Source organism: Stigmatopora nigra, chromosome 11, assembly GCF_051989575.1.
Source record: "Stigmatopora nigra isolate UIUO_SnigA chromosome 11, RoL_Snig_1.1, whole genome shotgun sequence".
Classification (NCBI taxonomy): domain Eukaryota; kingdom Metazoa; phylum Chordata; class Actinopteri; order Syngnathiformes; family Syngnathidae; genus Stigmatopora; species Stigmatopora nigra.
In genome coordinates this window covers 13,096,136-13,117,537 of record NC_135518.1, presented here as the reverse complement: position 1 = coordinate 13,117,537, position 21,402 = coordinate 13,096,136, and the positions used below count along the sequence as shown (strand labels likewise).

At 39.2% G+C, this 21,402-nt stretch overlaps 1 protein-coding gene across 1 annotated transcript; it reads right to left on the bottom strand.

The window, feature by feature from the left end:
• Nucleotides 1-2,081: 2,081 nt before the first annotated feature.
• On the bottom strand, nt 2,082-15,850 carry wars2 (tryptophanyl tRNA synthetase 2, mitochondrial). The gene is made up of 6 exons (XM_077728118.1): nt 15,155-15,850; nt 7,252-7,512; nt 5,790-5,870; nt 4,868-4,950; nt 3,657-3,778; nt 2,082-2,668 (listed from the first exon to the last, which is right to left on the bottom strand). Exons 1-6 carry the CDS (start codon nt 15,263-15,265, stop codon nt 2,220-2,222), a joined length of 1,107 nt encoding a protein of 368 aa, XP_077584244.1. The 5' UTR covers nt 15,266-15,850; the 3' UTR covers nt 2,082-2,219.
• Between the last annotated feature and the right edge of the window lie 5,552 nt (nt 15,851-21,402).

Here is a 21,402-nt window from a genome sequence, read left to right as displayed (position 1 = left end):
TCGCTGCCAAAATAAAATTCACATTGGCTGTCAATCACATACAGAATTCTCATCCAAAAACTTTGGATGCCAATTACCACGCTTGATAGATTAGTTTTAAATCTGCATTTGAATGATTTAAAATATATTTTTTCTCAACAGTACAACTGGCGTAAAGAAAAAACATCAAATCTGAGGTAAGATGACGTGCACAAACAGATGAGCTGAAAGAGAGAAATTCATATTTTAATTGCGAAGAATCTATTATTATAAAATTGCTCTTGGTACATTATTGTCTTTCGTTGTATATATATGGTTATATTAATTATCGACTCAGGCAATAAAACTACTCTTAAATTATTTCTCACTTTTCATTATTATTATTAAAAGGTAATTGCATATTTTGAATGTATTTTTACATACGAAATAATGTTAAAACATAATTGTTAAAAAGGAGTAATCACATCTTAATTCATTGAATAATGGTAAGTTTTGCAAAAGTATTAATATGAATTACGTCATGGCAATCCAACGATCCATCAATTTTGGCTTGCGATAACTTCCAAATTATTTAATAAAAGTAACATTTTGACAAATGCAAATTTATCTTTGCACACCTTTAGTTTTATAATCAAATTTGTAATGCAGTTCACGTCTAATAATTAAAACCAGCATAATCATGTACATTTGTGTTAGAATTACAACATAATAATGAAGAAAAAAGAGGAAAAACCTAGGAGTGAATGCACATTGTATATATAAATAACCAAAATTAAAATAACACAATCGAGAGTTTACTTGATATTGTGCATTATTTTTTTCGTGCAAAAATATTGCTCTGTGCAAAACAAATATGCATCACTTTGTTCTAATAAGAATGAGAATCATCTTTAGGCATAAATATATTGCATCATTTATACTTTTTAAATCTGTAAATATCAAAAAGAAATAAATTAAATTACGTTATTCGAATGTTTTGCTGCGAGTTTTTCTCTTATTTTCAACTTTCTGTGTCTTTTTAGTTGCCTTCGTTGCTTTTCAAGAGTTTTGAGGAGGATATACTGCGCATGCGTGGAGGCTTTGCTTTGAGTATTCAATTAGTGGTTGACCCCGAGTGACCCCTGCAACAACTCAAGCGTGGAAAAAACATTAATATGGGAGTAGTAAAACACGCACGAGCGTGTGTCAGGCACGCGCGCACATGCACACTCACACACACACACACGCTCACACACACTATTTTATACAAAATTAAGTTGCTATACTTTACACATGACGATTTTAAAGTGAATGTTGAAAATTGCATTGTTTTCTGGTTATTACTTTGGTTGAGGTATGTATATGCACATAAACTTAATGCATGTTTGCACATATTTTTTTCACGTTTTTAACTTTCATGCACAATTAAAATCAACATTTTTTATTGTTTTTATAACTGTGTAGCCATTAAATAGAAATACTAATGTCAATGTTAGCTATTTATAGTACAAACATGTAATAATAACGGACATTGAAGTCACTTTTTAAACATGGCCTCCAATCCATTTGAAATATGTATTAAATATTTATGTATACATGCACATTTGTTTTTATGTAGTTATGTTAAAAACTAAATTTGTGAGACGTTTTAAATCTAACAACTCCTCAGTTTAGCTATCTGCTTTTGATCTATTGGTATGCATTTCTTGTAATTATATTATGTATCAATTCATTATAAATAGACATCCAAAATGCTTTCCTATGTCAAAATGAATGTGATTTTAAACTGGAGTAGATCAATTTCAATTTTGAAATTTTAATATAGGAGCTACTTTTTTTTGCCATTATCTAAATGGATAGATAACAGAATATGATTTGTAACACCCAAAAAAAAACATTCTAAAAATGACATTTAAAAACCCCCTTTGAACTTTGTGAGGATAGTCAGTAAGGAAAATGAACAAAATAAATCTATTTTAAGCATTATGTAGTCCAAGCACTAAAAAATAATGCGATAACATTAAAAAAAATGGATCCGTTTCTTGTTAACAGAATTTGGGAAATTTCATTTTAAGCAACAAAAAAAGCTCAAAATATGAGAATGCAAATTCATGTCATTTTTGAGTCTTTATGATGAAAAAAAATGGACTAAAAAGGTAGAGTCCAATCCAATATATGTACTTACCCTGCTCCAATATAAATAAATAGAAGAAGAAAAAGCTGCAAGTAAACCTGTGATTCCATCCAATGAAATGAGCCCATCAACAGAATCCGACCAATCTCCTGACTTCCCCCAACACGGGTGCAGCCAGCTCTCTGGCTTTCTGCCGCCCCTCCTCCAACACGGCCTCCAAGTGCGAACGTTCGGCCCTGAGCCGCTCCAGCCGCTGGCGAATGGGCGCTAGCCTTTGGACCACGGCCTCGGCGACCAATCCCTTATACGCCGCCGTGTCCAAACCTCGTGCCAGCGACAAGGCCTCGTCCACGGTTATGCCTGCGGCGGCGGCGTGGATGCCGACTAGATTGGAAACCCCGGGCCTAGTCTCCGGGTGGTACGTCACCTCCGAGGTGAAGTCGGTGACGGCGCGGCGGATTTTCTGGGCGATGTCGTCGGGGGAGTCCGTGATGAAAATAGTCGCCGCGGCCTGGGGGTCCGATTTGGACATTTTGGAGGAAGGGTCGCGGAGGGATTTGACCTTTCGGGTGGAGCCTGTGGAGGCAAAGAGACGACAAATGTTACTGTAGGTCGTAGTAGAAATCCTGATGTATTTAAAATAAGGTAATAAATGTGAAAAAAGCAGGTAATTCATCTATTTGTGTATTTTTTGAAAGATTTACTGAGAGTGGTATCATAATTTGACATTAAGAGATGGATTTGATTGAAAAGTTGGAAAATGGTAGGTATGATGCAAATAAAATAAAAAATTACATGTTTAACCTCTTAAGAATGAGTGTAAAAACAAAGAATTAACTTTTTACATGATGTAGTTTCTGAGAAAAAATGATAGGTTTTTGGCCAAAACGGATTTAAAACTTGAAAAATAATGGGATGAAGCCCATGGATATTTTTTTTTTACAAATTAAATTAAATTATAATAATAAAACGAAGCATAACAGTGACTACAAACTATACATTAGAACTGGTACGACACCAGATTTTGGCATGCTCGTCTAAAAAATCCAAGTACTAAATTACTTCTCAAAATGTAAAAACAAAAAGGACCCAAATTTGGGGGTTCCCTAGCTTAAATGAGAAGGTGCAACACTAAGAATCATGGGTAAAAATGACCGCCATGGTAACCCATTGCGGATTCACAAGATGAAATGAATAGAACCTGAAGATTAAAAAAATAAAAATGACGTCTTGCTGGCGCCCATAGATGAGCCGCCAAACCCCGCCAATCAATCAAAAGTCCCGCCCTTCTCAGCAATCAATTATCACCCCATTGGTGGGAAAGAGTCTTCTTTTATCGACGCTTGCTGACGCCATTTTGTGCTTTTACGATGCTTGGGAATAAAAAAACGCCTTGCGACTGCTAACGTATTTGTGTGTGTGTGTGTGTGTGCTGGCCATGTGTGTGTTTAATTGCCAGTACTTCAAATAAAAATAGTCCCTATCCTTTTAGTTCCTGTCACAATCTAAATAAAGGCTTTATTGATCCAAGTGCAGATGGCGTTGGCAAACGAGGGATTCTTACTTAGCAAAGCTTGGGGTTGCGGGAAGAAGCCGTCCCCGTAGTGCCGGTTGAAGATTCGAGCCAGGTCCTGGGCTAGCTCCAGATGCTGGACCTGGTCCTCGCCGACGGGTACGTGGGTGGACCTGGGCAAGAAATATGTGACAGATGGGCTGGGTCAGCACAAGATACGATACATATAAAAAAGTGCATCCGTTAACAGTACATATGAAACAGAAACAGAAAGAAAGGATGAAAGTATTGACATACTCATCATTAAAGTAAAAAGTATAAAGTACAAAGTAAAGTAAAAAGTATAAAGTACAAAGTATAGCAAAAAGTATAAAGTACAAAGTAAAGTAAAAAGTATAAAGTACAAAGTATAGTAAAAAGTATAGTAAAAAGTATAGTAAAAAGTATAGTACAAAGTAAAGTAAAAAGTATAGTAAAAAGTATAGTAAAACGTATAGTAAAAAGTATAGTAAAAAGTATAGTAAAAAGTATAGTAAAAAGTATAGTAAAAAGTATAGTAAAAAGTATAGTAAAAAGTATAGTACAAAGTAAAGTTAAAAGTATAGTAAAAAGTATAGTAAAACGTATAGTAAAAAGTATAGTAAAAGTATAGTAAAAAGTATAGTAAAAAGTATAGTAAAAAGTATAGTAAAAAGTATAGTAAAAAGTATAGTAAAAAGTATAGTAAAAAGTATAGTAAAAAGTATAGTAAAAAGTATAGTAAAAAGTATAGTAAAAAGTATAGTAAAAAGTATAGTAAAAAGTATAGTAAAAAGTATAGTAAAAAGTATAGTAAAAAGCATAAAGTACAAAGTAAAGTAAAAAGTATACAGTAAAGTAAAAAGTATAAAGTACAAAGTCAAGTAAAAAGTATAAAGTATAAAGTCAAGTAAAAAGTATAAAGTAAAGTAAAAAGTATAAAGTACAAAGTCAAGTATAAAGTATAAAGTCAAGTAAAAAGTATAAAGTAAAGTAAAAAGTATAAAGTACAAAGTCAAGTAAAAAGTATAAAGTCAAGTAAAAAGGAATGTATTAAGAGATATTCAAATGTCATTTTAAAAAACAACAACGTCGGCGGGCCGGATTAAAACGCCTCACGGGCCGGATGTGGCCCGCGGGCCGTAGTTTGCCCATGCTCCTTTAGCATTTTGACGGCATCCAACGTCGCCGTCATTGGGCGTTGAAACGTGATCGTTTTGTGTACCAGATGTTGAAATTCTCACTTGTACAGAAGAATATCCGCAGCCTGGAGGACAGGATATGTGTACAGACCCACGCTGCCTTCATTTTTCTGCTTGCTCTTCATCTGGAGATACCCAAAAAAAAAAAAAAAAGACGGATGAGAGACTTTGTACACTTGGTGATTAAAGACCGGAACATTTTCCGACTCTTGTCTTTTTTTTTCGGGCAAACAGAAGTTGTACTTTTTTTCTCTTTTTTTTTTGGCTATGGCGCCTCCTCGGGGTCCGATCGACGCCGCACGTGGCCGGGAAATGACGGCTATTAAGCGGGCGGATCTGGCAGGTGGAGAAAGCAATAAAACAGACAACGACGACGGCGAAGCGGGACGGAAATCGGATACGCCACGGGAGAAGAAACACATGAAAATACCAGCAAAAAACGTCAACCTTAATAGTCATCCTGAACAAATAATCGTATTTTCTCGCATATTGGACGCCCCCGCGTATAAGCCGCACCCTTAAAATCGTTGCAATTGACAATTTCTCTCATATAAGCCTCCCCATGATTCACTATTACCACTTCAATATTCATGGGTTTTAATAGGGAGTACAAATGTGATACTTTAGAAAAATACTGTAAAATTGATTGCTGGATTGTTTTTTTGCTATGTTTTGATGTTTTTTCTTGAATTTCATTCATAAACGTCCAAATAAATTATGTTAAGAGTTTTATCTGTTTATACTTTCTCAATTTTGAAAAAAAATGACCGTATCGACCGCAAAGTATTGCGTTACAGCATTTAATTTTTGCATTTTTGTGCATGTTGAGTCTAATTTATGCGCATATAAGCCGTACCCTTGATTCAGTCATCATTATTATGAGTTACATTTAACTCTATTACGTCTTGTATGCGAGAAAATACTGTAAATGGGCTTTAAATACAATGAAACAAAGAGAAATTACCTTCCATTGCGGCAGGTGTCGTAACCGCGGCATGCTAGTCAGGCATCCCAAAATCCACGAAAGTTCGGCATGTTCGGGCACCTGCCAAAAAAATAAACAAAATACAGTTTTTAAAGACTCGAAGCCTTGAATGTCATGTGGTGCCATTACGATCTTTCGATGGGAGTGTCCAGTTGACCCCTTAGCGCCACACGGTGGTAGCTGAGGATAGGTGGGAGGCATTTTTAAACCTGATGACAAATAGGGACATTTTATGAAGTCAACGGGTTTCAATGGCAGATGTCGGGGAAAATGTCCGCCCACTCGGGGAAGGACAATCAGAGTTTACGACGTCAAAGTCAGAACGCTGGGACTTAGATCAGGAAAGGTAGTTTGGAAAAAAAAGACCAAGGAAACTGGACTAATGTTGGCCATCAAAAATCTGGAATCTGTCAAAAATGACCGGTAAGGGCATCGTGAAAACATGGCCAAAAAGTGCCGAGCTTTGCTAAATAAACGTTAGCGCATCCAAATACTTGGTGGTGACAAATTGCGCCCTGGTGAGCATCCAAAGCAGCTGTTAGGATTAGTCGTCGCCGTAACGCTGACATTGGCAATTTGTCCAAAAGCATCTAAATGCCTTCTTTTTTGGAAACCATTTTCCCCCCTCTTGCACCGAGATGCTTTCATGTGGCTCGAGCGGCCACTTCTCTGCGGTTTCTGTTTGTTTGCTTTTCCATCTCGGCCTGTCAAATAGCCTGACTGACTCTATGTGTGTGTGGGTGTGTGTGGAGATAAGAATCAAGCCAGTACTTTGCGGTGAGCCAGTAAATATGGAGGCGCTTGACGGCGGTAAAATAAACTGAAAGAGAGAAAAGAAACCATTGATGAATCCGGGTTTCAAGCAAAGTTTAGGGTTTCAAACGAGATGGTTTGAAACGCAGATTCTGGTTTGGGACCTAGGTGAGATGTCTAATCTGGTTTTAGTGGGGTTGGAAATGGAGATTATAATGTTGATTTTAAGTAAGGACGAGATTGCAAGGGTTGGTTAACGTCAACTGGATTTCATGTGGGCTGGACTATTTTAGATATAATATTTTGATTTTTCTTTATATATGGATTAAAAGAACTGGATTAAAAGCCCTGAATATTCAGTTTATTTCTAGATCTAAAACAATGTTTATTTTAACTTTTTTAAATACATTTTTAGATTTTACAAAAAGATTTTTGCACTAAAAACTGAAAAAAAGGATTAAAAATGACAATTATTGTTTTAAAAGGGGTAAAATCAGGAAATTTAATATACATCTATATCTATCATTTTAATTTGATCGTAAAACAGAAAGTTGGCACTCATGATTTACTTTCCCGGGCCGCACAAAATGTTGCGGTGGGCCATATTTGGCCCCCGGGCCGCCACTTTGACACATGTGACTCAAAAGACGCACATACAACTACAAGTGGGTACACTAAAAGTGGGTACCTGTGATTGGCAGAAGAGGATGGCCTTTTGTGGGTCGACGCCACATGCTAGTAAGCTGGCCACCATGTCCAGTGTATTGGATCTGAGTACGTGAGGGTCTTGAGGCTGCGTGATGGCATGCAAGTCCACCACGCTGTACAACACCGATGGGTAGCGGTCCTGGAGGGACACCCAGTTCTCCAGGGTGCCCAGGTAGTTGCCCAGGTGGGGGACGCCCGTGGGTTGGATGCCGGAGAAAACTCGTTGGGTCTCTGTGGACTCCTACAGAAAAAAAAGGACAAAATTAAGTTATTTTTGGACCAAAACATTGGCTTTCAGATGCTTTCTAATTTATTTATTTTTTGACAAAACTAGTTTTGGGTTTTAAATAAAGTTCAGGTGGGAGTTTCCAGCCTAGATATGTTTTTGATGAAATACTTTTAAACATGAGTAAAGTTTTTGGACCAAAACATGGGCTTTCAGATGCTTTATTTTTTGTTGTTGTTGACATAAATAGTTTTGGGTTTTAAATAAAGTTTGGGTGTATTAAGCCTAGCTATGTGTTTGGTGAAATACTTTTAAGCTGGAGTGATGTTTTTGGACTAAAACATGGGCTTTCAAATGCTTTCAAATTTTTTTTTTGACAAAATTGGATGTGTAAATCTATTGAAGACCAATCACGTTGCTTCATGTCAATTTCTGGTTTGCGGGGAGAAATGTGATCGGGTTCGGAAGGAACTGAGCGCTTATGTCATTAGCCACCAGATAATTGCAGCGAGCCTCTTTAGGGGGTGTCGGAGTCGATTTGCAGTGCAAACGGAACCCCGATTCTGGCTGATGTGTGTTCTCGCCTGCAGCTGACAAGCACCCCCCCCCCTCCCCAGCCCTCCAGGGAAGCCATTAGCCACGCCAACATGCTAATGGTGTCATTTGAGCCAATCAAGTGTCAAAGTCGAGTCAACACCGGTTGCTAAGCGACCGTCACCTGGCCAGACGCCTCACGGGAAGGTCGGCGTCTGGAGACAAACTTGCGAGGAAGAGGGGGAGGGGGGCGTCGGCCAGGGAGGTAAATCAGCCCCCTACTCGACGACAGGCCGGACAGTGAATGGTGTACGGCAATTAATTTTTACGACGGATGCCGCTACGCAAGCGCAGAAGTCGTAAAAGCCGATCTACTTTTAAATCACGGAATGGACGGAGCGGTCGCCGCCTCCACATTCGATTTGTTCCGCAATATTTCATCCTTCCAATAAAGTTATCGGAGAATAAAAAGGCAGGGTAAGGAGTAACTGGAGTCAGTGTTTAGAAATAGAACCTCAAACCATGTTAATGCGTGACGACTCGCTGAAAGCAGATTTACGATTGACACAAAATGGAGGCGACGTTAATCTGTAGATTAGAAAAAGAAGCACAAAAAAGTCAGTTTTTGACAAAAAGAACTTGTATCTGGGATACCGTGGGTTTTCTCTGGTTTCCTCCCACATTCCAAAAAAAACGGGATACTCTGGAGTCAAATAGGGTAGGTTCTAGCACCCCCTGCGACCCTAGTGAGGATAAAGCAGTTGAGAAAATTACTTTTTGTCTACATGAATAGGCCCAGAACGTCAAATATTTTTGCCCGACTCCACAGGTTTCCCACGTATCGTATTTATTAGACATTCTTGCACAAGTATGTCATTTTGTTGTGGATGATTAATCCAACATTTTCTCGCCGTGCGGTCGCTATTTGGCGGACAAAAAAAAAAATCCATCGAAAATGTTGGAAAATCTTTCACCTCGGTGGAGAAAAAAAAATGCCACCGCTAAAATCGGCGTTCGGGTACGATTCCTTCTTTGTTCTTTTTTTCTCCCTTAAACCTGTCAGCCTTTTTTTTCTTCCAAAAGGCAGATCTGCCCAAGTTTGAGAAGTCCACATTTCCTCGACACCACGTTTGCGCTTGACCTTTGACCTCGGCGGACATGACCGCACACGATCACGGCCAGACAAATGAACACCTATTCCGGGAAAAGTGTGAAAACATGGCGCTAACGTGTACGTAACCTTCCAAAGTCGTCGCCCTCTGCAAATTTTCTACCCCCGCCCCCTTTTTGGACTTTGACCACCCCCCCCCCCCCCCACTCACACACACACACACAAAGCGTGAAATGTCTTGAGCATATGGCCGCCACCGCGAAAGAGAAAAGCTTTCGCCACCTTATCGGCGATGTAGCGCGACGGCTGCTGCTGTCGGCGTTAAAATATGAGCAGGGAAGGCGTTTCTCCTGCCTGTTACACATCATCCACTTGCTGATGTTCAGTTTTTTTCTTATTTAATTTGATAAAGAAGGGAGAACAATTTTGCCAGCTGCTTTGGGGTGCCGCAGTACTTCAGAACGACTATGTATGTGAAGAATGTCTTCTAGTTTGGGTAAAAATATCAAAATATGGCCAAGTTTACCATAGTAGACATTTAGAAAGCAAGTAGTGATGGAGATAGTCAACTAATTTGTGGAGGGTGGACTTTTTATTCTAATTTGAATAGTTTAAAACCTAAAATATACACAAAAAGGGCAAAATAATTTTTCTACGCATCTGTTGGACATGTTTACCCAATTTTAACCCGAAATTAAACACTACTTTATAAATACAAAGCGCTCATAGTGAGTCAACCCACCAAACTATTCAAGTCATCTTGCAAAAATCTTAACACAAACCCCCCAAAATCCACCATGTCACATTTTCCAACATGGCGCATTAACAGACTGAAAACAACAAACCACCCTCACCCAATTTTGACTAAGACGGACGGCATCTCGAAAATTGGAAGTGAAACCCGGCCATTGTCACCAAGCATTTCCAGGCCGTCCAGAAATGTTGACGTTATAGACCACAAGCCAACAGAGCGTATCTGTTCCGCCGTCCGTCCGGGCATCCTTTCAGGCCCCCCCACCCGCGTGCCACGACATTTCGCACGGACCAAGCTGGCCAATTTCAACAAGTCGGCGGGACGACCGCCGTTGCCCCCCCGGCCGCCAACGACCATCAAGTCTTTGTGGGGGGACTCCAGGCGTCAGAAGTTTGCCAACGCCGCATCCCGACAGGCGCGCAGATGGACGGATTCCGGCACCCCCCCCCAGCTCCCGACCCGACTCTCCCGCCGAGTATGCCGACACACAGGGGCCAGTGTTCCCCTTCCGTCCCGGAACCTCCCCGTTAACACTAGCGTGGCGACGTTAATTCGCCTTGGCACGGCTGGTCTCTTGAGCCAAGATGGACGCCTAAGCCCCACCTCCACCCCCCGGACCCGTTAACCAACATCTACGACATGGCATGTTTGTCCGAGGTGAGAACACGCCACATCTTGAGAACGGAAAACGTAGCAAGAAAATGTCAAGCAAAAAAAAAAAATACCCAAAAAACGAACATCTCAATTCCCCAATTTTGACGCTTCTCCAAACTTTTTTTGCACGGATTTGCACCTGCAAAGCCCGAGTTTTTCACCCGCGGAATCTTGGCCGGGGCCCTGCGAATGGCGGAAAGCCAAACATAAGAACTCAAGAACCTTTTAGTGTCCTACATTTATCCGAAATTACCTTTTTTTTGCCAAAAACTCTCAAAGAAAATGTCCGAAAAGTCAAGTCCTTAAAAATCAGCAACGACATCCTCATTAACGACTATTTTTTTTTCCTTTTTACAAAAAACCCACTGCAGTTCTCGGCATGTTTTTCTGTTTTTACTCCACTGGAGGGTGGCTCGGGTAAAAAAAAAAAAAGGGTATTTGATTAAATCTGCGGTGAGAACGCGGGACAGGTGAGATTGATGAGGCTCCTTCCAGCGTCACACTGTGAGGAGAGCGAGGCGGGGCGGGAACAGAAACGCCGCAGTGTGGCCCGCGCCGCCTCGCACCGTGGGGTCCCCCCGCTCTGATTAATGGCGACTGGAGGCCCTTCAAAAAAACAGCAGACGCGAAACGCTCCAAAAATAACCCGGACGGGCCGCGGCTTCTGAAGGGCTCAGACTCCAAGACGGCCTGGAAGGAGGCCAAATGGGGGGGTGGGGGGCATGAGGGGAAGGGGCTCAGGAAACCCTAATCCGCCTCATTAGGAACTCGGCCCTTTTAACGATGCTGTTGACGCAAAGTGACAAAAAATGGACGATAGCATCTCACGCCAGTGATGGACACGATTAGCCGGAGACGTTAGCGAGGAGGCTCGGGCCCATAAACGGGGGTGATTTAGCAACATTTGTGGACTTCTTTCAACAGCGTGTTAAGGCCATCCCAAAGGAACACAAATGTTGGAAAACTGGACTTCACTAGCGTGTTTGATAGATGGGTTTCTTAGTGGTAAGCAGGCAACGGGGTGGTGTTGGAAATTAATGAGGAAAAAAACGGGTCGTTGGTAGAATTTTGAGACAAAATGGATGGAAATATGGATTAGAGCATTGAGGAAATATGGGGGATGGAGAGAGTAGGGAATTTCACTATACCAGGCTCGATTAGGCTAATTATTATCGTAATTTTTCAATACACTATCCAAAAAAAGCATAAGAGAGAGGAAAAATCGATATATAAGTCGCACTGGAGAATAAGTCATATTTTTAAGAGTGGCATTTTTATATTTTATCAGAAAGATTGACAACGTTGAAGTAATAATAGCAAAATGCAGAAGTAAACAGACAAGATAGACATCTGTTAACATAGGTTTTTAGACAATTATAACCTAAAAAAAATGACAGGCTGTCATTGGTTGGAGAGAAAAAAACAAAACATAAGTTGCATTTGAGTATTAGTCAAAACAGGCCCAGCAAATGCGCGACTTATAGTCCAGTAAATACGGTACCAACAATTACTGTATTTTCACATATATAAGGCGCACCGTCAATGAATGGCACATTTTAATTTTTTTTTATATATAAAGCACACTGGATTATAAGGCGCCTTGTCTATTTTGGAGAAAATTTAAGACTTTTAATTGCCACTTATAGTCATGAAAATACAATAAACTTGAATTATTTGACAGTAAAGACTACTAGATGTCCATTTGAGTTCGGGTCCAAATTTGCTGACTCAATTTCGACTCATACAAAAATTGGCGTCTTTCTTAACTCTTGGTTCATTCTGTAGTAATAGCATTGAGTATTTAGGTAAGACTTTTAAACACTCCCGAAAGTACATTATATCGTCACAGTCTATAAAATGGGAGTCGAAATCCCCCCAACGAGAACAGCCTCTAAAAGCCGCCCGGCAACCGCACGGCAACGAAGCCAGCAGGACGCGTTCTTATACTATCATCACAGCTTTTTCACTCCTGTCACGATGTGGTTACCTTCAGGGAGGTCACATGATCAAGTCAAAACCCCGAAGGTGGGCTTTGGTGGTCTTCGAGACAATTTCAAGTCACAACAACGTGCGCAGTGTGGAACAAAAAACTGGATTTTGGTGGTGAGCTTAAAGTAAACATCTTGGCAGGTCGCTTCCATCAATAATATCGACGCAATAAATCTGACTTACAGTTGCCTTTTTCTTGGTTTAGTCAAAACTTTGTTTTAAAAAAGCATACACGAAAAAAGGAATGTTTAATTTCCTTCAACTTGGGACTTTTAAGGTTAGACTTGGCAGTCGTGGTCTTTCACGTCAAGTCGTCTCGGCGTGATTTGTGTTATGTAAATATGTTAGCGTAACGACGGCTTGGGGGGAATTAGCGCTCCAAAACAAATCGGGTATAGTTAATGAATGGCCAAGTCTCCGTCACCCCCTAGGGGGGCTTTTAAAAATGGTTTCCAGGTAAAGTGATTTTGGGGGCCGTGGGGGGATATCGTCGAGGCCAATTGCAAGTCACTTCCTGGCGGCGCAACTTATTGACGAGTGCAAAATGAAATATGTTAACGTTGGAAAAATGTGTAAAATATGTGCTTGTCAAGTGGCGTTTTTTTTTTTTTTTTTTTTGTGTGTGGCACTCAGCACCCTTTCCAGTCTGCTCAGGTGTTATTTTGACAGGTGGACTGAAAAAGTAGAAGTGCCATAATAAAGACTTTTGCCCCACAGGTCGTATAATTTAGACTTCCAAAAATAAGCGCTGCTTAAACACATTCATTTCCTTGGCTGCCATTGACATTTAATCTAAGGGTTAGAAAACATATGGATTTTTCTAATATTCTTATTTGTGGATTTTTTTTTGTTTAGAAAATTAGGTTTTCTCATTAGAAATATGAGGAAAAAGGATGTTTTCCTTTCATTTGGGCACAATCATATGGATTTTTGTCAGTACAATGAAGTATAATGAAAATTAAAGCTTCCACCACCAAGTGCACAAATGATAATGAACAAAGAGAAAAATAAATAAGTAGTCAACATAAAAAGTAGTCACAACATAGATAAGTATGGAAGTGCACAAATAACAAAGACAGTTAAAGAAGTAGTCCACATAAAAAACTTGTCACAACATAGATAAGTAGGGAAGTGCACAAATAACAACAACAAACAAATAAATAGTCAACATAAAAAAGTAGTAACAACATAAGTAAGTGCACAAATAAAATTTAAAAAAACACTAAGAAATAAATATGTAGTAAACATGATAAAGTAGTCACAGTATAGATAAGTGGGGAAGTGCACAAAAAACAACAACAAAAAACACAAATAAGTAAGTAGTCAACATAAAAAAAGTAGTCACAACATAGATAAGTAATGAAGTGCACAAATAATAACAAACAAACAGACAAATAAAATAAGGAGTCAACATATTAAAGTAGTTACAACATAGATAAGTATGGAAGTACACAAATAACAACAACAAACAAACATAAATAATCAATAAATAACATTGTTGCTTAGGCTGTGTGAACTTGGTGTGTATTGTTTTCTTCAGATACACTCTTAGATATATAGCTAGCTCCATAGGCTATGTTTGTACTAGTTTATTTAAGGACTTTATGGCCACTTTATGATATTTCCATCGTTTACAGAAGACCAGTTCAACGAACATTTAAATCTCCGGTCAACATGTGAGCTGCAGCAGATGAAGTGTTGCTTTTCATTTCTTTTAATTTTCCCCAAATGTGCAAAGCGCCTTGCACAAAAAAAGGCTGAGGTGTATTTGACCTTTGTCAAACCTGGCCACCTTCCATTTCATTTTCACATTGTGAGGGGAAAAACTTTAAAAAATAAAATAAAATCTGATTGCAAGATGAAGTGTTACCATTCTAACACGTCTTTTACACTCGCCCATGTGTGAGCAACATTTTAATATGAGCACTGCTTAACTTCTCTTTACACTTATGTGACAGTTAATGTGTTTGCAAGGTGCCAATAAGAGTGAATATGTGTTTTTAAAGTGGAAATGAAGGGTAGGGTTTGGGGGGCGGCGTGGGGGTGTCTCTCTAATGTTTAAAATATGCAATTACTTCTATAATGCAAATACTAGAAACTAAATAATCCAAAGGGATAAGGGAAATAATATACTGTATTTTCTTGCATATAAACCGTATTTTGTTAGTTTGTATATATAAACAAATATTTACATTTGAGTTTTTGGGGGTACTTTGAAACCATTGCTGCTCTATACTGCAGGGTGTACATTTGGGTGTCCTATTTTAAATATATTTAACCGTGGTATCAGATCGAGAATCGTTATCGGCAGATTATCCAACATAAGTGACAGCCCTAGTCTACACATTGCATATTTGTGAACAATATAGTGAAATCGGGCGATCATATATGAAATAACATGGTGGAAATCAAGTTTAAAAGTAATGAAAGATGTGATACAATCAATAATTCTTATATCCGACATGATTACATCAGCATTATTAGTGATTAGTTGTATACTTTAGCAGAGGTGAATGAGTGGGGGCAAACAGAAATGTGGTGAGGAGGGGCGCAAAGTCACTAAAAACACACATATCAACACCCGATTTATAAACAAATTAAATGTTCTACTTTACCTGCTTTTCCGACGTGCTGCGATCGCAGAAAAACCTTTGTTGAACTCGGGGAAACCTTTTGGAAAGCCTCAGGAGATGTCGTGTTAGCTTAGCACGCGCCGGCAACGCCATGATGGAAAGAGGGAGGTGACGTCACAACGGCATCCTCATAGGGACAAGTGGCTTACATGCAACAATAATAATTACAATAGATTCAAGGGGCAATTCAGTATATAGTTCTGTGAAAATAATATTATTTGGCAATGCAGAATATCACATGTATAGTCATCTGACAACTTTAAGTTGAAACAAAAGTAGAGTTATGAGGTTAAATGAAGGTAAAGAGTAGTTGATCTTACAGTGGTATTCAACGTGTGGGTGGAGGTGTTTCCAGCAAATAATTGTTGTGTCTGGGCCCGGACCGCTTCCCCTTTCACTTTCCCATGACCGCTGAGCTATTTTCCATGCACGGCCGTCATATATTATTATCACACATATCGACTATATTAGCAATTTAGTCGGCGGGCGGGGGTCGGGTTACGCCACTGCGTGTTTGCGGGGAACGCTCGTCACTACCTGAGCGCTTTCATGTCGGCAACATCTGCTGCATCTGGTTGCGTTTGCCGTACAAAATGGGAGAGCGTCATTCCATATTCATTATTGTTTCCCGAGGCCACGGAGCTGGTGTTCTCACACGCTGCTCTGTCTGTGTGTCTATATGTGTGTGTAAATGTGGTGTGTGTGTGTGTGTGTGTGTGGTGTGTGTGTGTGTGTGTGTGTGTACATTCAGCTCCTGTTTCCTGGCCACCCACCACACACACACACACACACTTGTGGATCCAGTAAGAAATTCCTTAACTTGACTCAAGGCAAAGTTCTTTGCAGTCAGGGGGAAAAATGCTGAATAATAATGAAACAGATGAGGTAGCTCTGGTTACTAGTAATGCAGTAATCACATGTTCATAATAGGAATCTAATAACATGAGAAGAAACCTAATATCTGAAACTGTTTGTTATTATGACTCATATAAAGTTAAAAACAATAGTTCATCAGTATTGTATGATTATATAAAATAAGTATCTGAAAATGTATTGGTGAAAAACTAATACATTGCTCAGTGCTAATTGTGTATTAGTAGCTAGGCATGTGAAAATGTATTGATGAGAAACCAATTCGTTGCTCATTGCAAATGATGTATTAGCAGTTAGGCATCTGAAAATGTATTGATGAGAAACCAATGCATTGCTCAGTCCTAATTATGTTTTAGTAACTAAACCAACAGTAAGCATTTTAAACGTTGGCTGCCATCCCTGCACGTCAAAATGGATTGGACACCTATCCTAGTGAATGGCAACTAATGACATCAAAATAACGTGTCCATCAGTCCTCAAAAAGCAAAAGTTTGACCCGAGGAGAGCGAGGGGCAAAGCGGTCGAGCGAGCGACGAGTGAACGCGTCAAATAGCTTTCAGCAAAACAACATGCTCATTTGTCTTCCTGCTCAGGTCTTTCAGGACCGCTAGTAAAACAGCCTTAAATGCAAATGCATGAAATAATGCCATGTGAAAGCTATGGGTTCCAATGCAAAAGTCACTGAATGTTAAAATATGTCACTTTTCTTGAAATTCAGCTATCAAATATGATACCTTTGACCGTCTGGGTTGAAGGTGCTTTTTCGGAATTAGCATTCCGAATTGAGCCATCGGTGTTGGTCTTTAGCGGCGTGTTTATTATGGCGGTTGTAGTTTTTCAGTGGCGTGGTCCACCTGTCATAATACCAGCGGCCTTTCTTCTAAAGGGGGAGGAGGGGGGGTGCTGAGTGAGGCCTCAAACGTGTCAATGTGTGTGTGTGTGCGTGTCCATGCTGAAAGATAGGAAAGGCTGTCAGATGCCACCCAAGTGGATGATGGACGGACAGATGGACGGATGGACAGAAAAGACGACAAAGAGTGACTTTTGTGGTCCGTTGTGACGCCATTTTCAAATTTTTTGCTGTTCAATTCATTGACACAAAATGAATGTGCGTTTTTCCCCAAGCGAGGTCGGTTTCAGCACCTTATCTCAAGGCCTGGCGGGTTGTCGACAGCGGTTCAAGTGTGGGTGTGCACGTGTGTGTATGTGAAGGGAAGGTTGAATTACACAAGTTCAAGCAAGATCATGTCGGATTATTAAGTACTCAAAAATGATGTTTTACATGAGTGTTTTAGGCAGATGTTGTTTGACAATGGAGCTAATGACAACAATAGTGGGCTAATTTCGTGTATGTCATATTTAAAGAAGGGTATTTTAAGGATGAAGGGAAAGAATGAGCTATTTTGAGACTGAGGAGGCCGTCCATCCCTTATTGGATGCGCCAATTGAGGAGATTCATCCGTGCAAGAGTGGGCCAAGATATCAAGTTTGGTCATTTTCCGCTATTTAGTCAGGTCCCACTCAAGTCTGAAAGCAATTACCCAGTTGGGTTGACTTGGATGTTACCCGAAAAATTACCAGTTAGAACTTTCCCGGAAAACCTTGTGAATAAATGGAGTATCTTCATTTTTCTTCACTTGCTACAACAACATTTGAAAAGCAGTAAACAAATGACTTTTCAATTAACTTTTTAACAAACTAGATCCTAGTTTTCTAAGAACTCGGATAAAAGTTAATTTGACACAAAAGGAATATATGACATGGTCCAAATTTACTATAATAATAAAATAAAATTAAAAAAATCAAAATCTGCAATACAAAAATTCCTGTCAAAATGGGTATGGCAATATAATATGTTGCAGTAGCTAAAAAAATGAACAAGTTTTACGCCACATATTGGATACCTATACTAAAACAAAGAAATAATTTCTTCACAAAATAGCAATAATGGAGTCAGAAATGGAAAGTAAACATAGGGAGACATTCATAGATATCAGGTAAACATTAAGAAGAATTGCCTAATCTAATCTAATCTATTTCTAAAAGTGGAACTAAAGATAGTAAGAAGTTGAATTTTGGAAGGTACTTTTTAAAACAGATATAAAGATGACAAATGATGATATAGTAAGAGATACAATCAAAGATAAAAAAAAGAATAATAAAAGACGAGAAGATTTTTCAAGCTGTAAACAAAAATGGGGATGTGTCTATTAAGTGGAATTATACAAGGTAGAGAAGCAATAAAAGTACTAAATGGTTGTCTTTGGCAGAACTAATGAAGGTGTGTGTGTGTGTAGTTCAAAGTGGCGTTTGTATATGTAACATGTCAAGTTAAAACTCACCTCCAAGTATGACTGCTTCATTGTCATCTGTCATGTGCTTTTCCAAACTTATGTCCAACGTGTGTGAATAACGGATGGACGCTAAATACAAATAACCTGCAAGTGTGTATGCACGTGCATGTGTGTGTATGCACGTGCATGTGTGTGTGTCCATATGTGTGTGTGTGTAAGGAGCATGTAATCAGAAGCAGACTGGCAATCCATCAGCGAGCGCTGGGTCCGAACATGACACACACGAGAGACATGAGAGGATGGAGACTTTCTCCTCTGCTCGTTAGTCAAGCTGACAGACTCCCGCCGCCCCTTGGAACACTCTCCCACCGTCCCTCACACGCACACTTGTAATTTGGACCAAAAAAAAAGTTCATGCTCAAAATGCACTGGTTTTGATGGAAAAAAATGGCTTTCTTCAACCAAGGGGAACAAAAATCGACTTTTTTTTTGGCCAATTAGGAGATTTTGGTGAGCTAACAAAGTTAATAACAAAAAAAAGATAATATTGTGTAATAAATTGGATGTCTACAAGTTATAAATTGACAAAAAACTAATTTAATTTAGATTTTGATCATCAATGGCAGATTTTGGTGAGCTAACCGCGTTAATAACAACAAAAATATATAATATAGTATACAAGATTGGACGTTTACAAGTTATAAATTGACAAAAAACTCATTTAATTAAGATTTTCATCACCAATAGCAGCCAAAAAGTGACTTTTTATGAACTTTTTCTTGATTGTTTTTACCCTTTTTTCCCAAAAAGTTTGGACACCCCATCCTTACAATAACCGAAGCCCACCGAGGAGGGCCGGCGTGGCGAATGACGCCATCCGGCAAGAATAGAGTCCTCGTCAATGTGTCCAGATGTTTTGCGGGGACACTCGAGCGCTGCTCACCGAGCCCAGAAAGACGAGAGGAGAAACAATTAGGGCTCACCAGTCAGGCAAACTGTCCGTGACGGGGGGATCGGGGGGGAAGGCAATGACTTCGCCGCTCGCCGTTTACGGGTGAACGGCGGGCGGCGGGCCACGCTCATGGAAACGATGCGCGCTGATCACGTCTTAAAGGGAGACATATGAGTGTCTCAGTGGTTCGCTTATTTACAATTTACAGTCTTTAACCAGTTAGTCTAGCATGCATGTTTTTGGGATGTGGGGAAAAAACTGGAGTACCCAGAGAAAACCCATGCAAGCCCAGGGAGAATATGCTAAGTGAGGAGCTACCTGGGTTCGAACCCTCGACCACAGAATTGAGCGCTAACCACTGATCCGGCCATGTATAATTACAAAAATAAATAATATATGACAATAATACATATAAAATAAAAATGTATGAGCCCAGAGTCAGCTGGGATAGGCTCCAGCACCCCTGCGACTCTAATGAGGATAAAGTGGTACAGAAAATGAGATAAGATAAATAATAGAAATATTAGGCATAATCAAAAAATTGGAAATACATCTTTTATACTCCTTATAGTCCAGAAAATACGGTAAGATTCATTAAGATTTGTTTAGTCGCGATTCTACAAACCATTGACTTGACTTGGTCTTGAATTAGCAAATTTTGGACCCCAAAACCGACTTTGACACCCCTGAGATCGACTTAAAACTTTGACACACCTAGAAACCAAAAACTCTTTCAGGGCAGGAATCTCCTAGAAAGAAAAAAAACGTCTGTTAATCCTGTCCGGACCATCATCTGGGTTATATTTCTTCACTTTTAAGGCTCTTGAAAGAGTTGGCAGGAAACGATGGTGAGATAGAGATGAAAAAAAAAGGGAAAAGTGTGACATACGATTCTTTTTTAGTCCAATTTGGAGTCCTAGGCGACAGGAAGTGGGGCTGCCATGTCTCCTTAGCCCGCCACCCCTCAGGCCGGGCTCACTCTGGCCCCCCATGGCCCCCCGTGGCCCCCCGAGCGCGAGGTGCCAGCTCCAATCTCCGCTTTGCCGCCTGGCCGGGGGGGCCCCGAGAGGAGACTCTGCCAGAAAGCGGGACATTTTTTTTACGTCATTATGTTGCGTTCAAGACCCACAAAATGTGTTTTTTGAATGTATTGTTTTGGTCAAATTATTTAATTTTTCCTTAATTTATCCATTGCTTTTCCTAAAATATTTTTTGAAAATTTGGTGGGATGTCACGGTTACATTTAGAAACCATTTTGGCATTAAATAAATGAATAAACTATTTTTTTAACAGTTATTTCTCCATTTAGCAATTTTTAAAACGTATCAAAAAATTCAAATTTGACATTTGCTTTTTTTGTTTAACATTATTTCTTTTTTAAATGGTTTATATTATGTACAAACATATTTTTGGAAATCTATATTTTTTTAATATAATGTGACAGTGTGAGAAGACACTTAAAATGATCCTAATTACATTAAATACATTACAATAATACATTAAATTCCCGTTTTTTTTGCACCAAAAAATGACGTGTCAACCAGTACTATAATCCGATTAAATCAATTTCATGATCTCCCTTGTGTAATAAAACTTGTATTTAATCATATTTAGTGACTACAATAGCAACTACTAGATGATATTACTCTGATGCAAATTTGTCTTGACATATTTTATGATAACGTCACTAAGGGAATACAAAAAATGTATTCCTAAAATAAAAAAAAGTCCATAATACAGTAAAAAAAAAACTGCAATTTGACTTAAAACATCTCAACAGCGGACACAATTTGCAAAAAAATATCCTAAAGATAATTAATTGGCAAGAGATCTTCATAAATGTTAAAATGAAATTAAATAAGGGCGGAAATTAGTGTAAATTGGAGCGGTATTTTTTGGGCGAAGTTGACAGACGGACAGAGAAAGAAATAAAGCGGCAGATGTGGCAAACCAGAGAAAAAAAAAAAAAAAAGACACCCTCATAAAATCCCAGATGCGTCCGCCGCGTATGATTCCTAATCCTTCATTTGCATAGCATATTGTTCCCATCAGGCCTTTGAAATGACAACTTGCTCCAATTGTTCTTTGACGCTCCTCAAAAAAAAAAATGG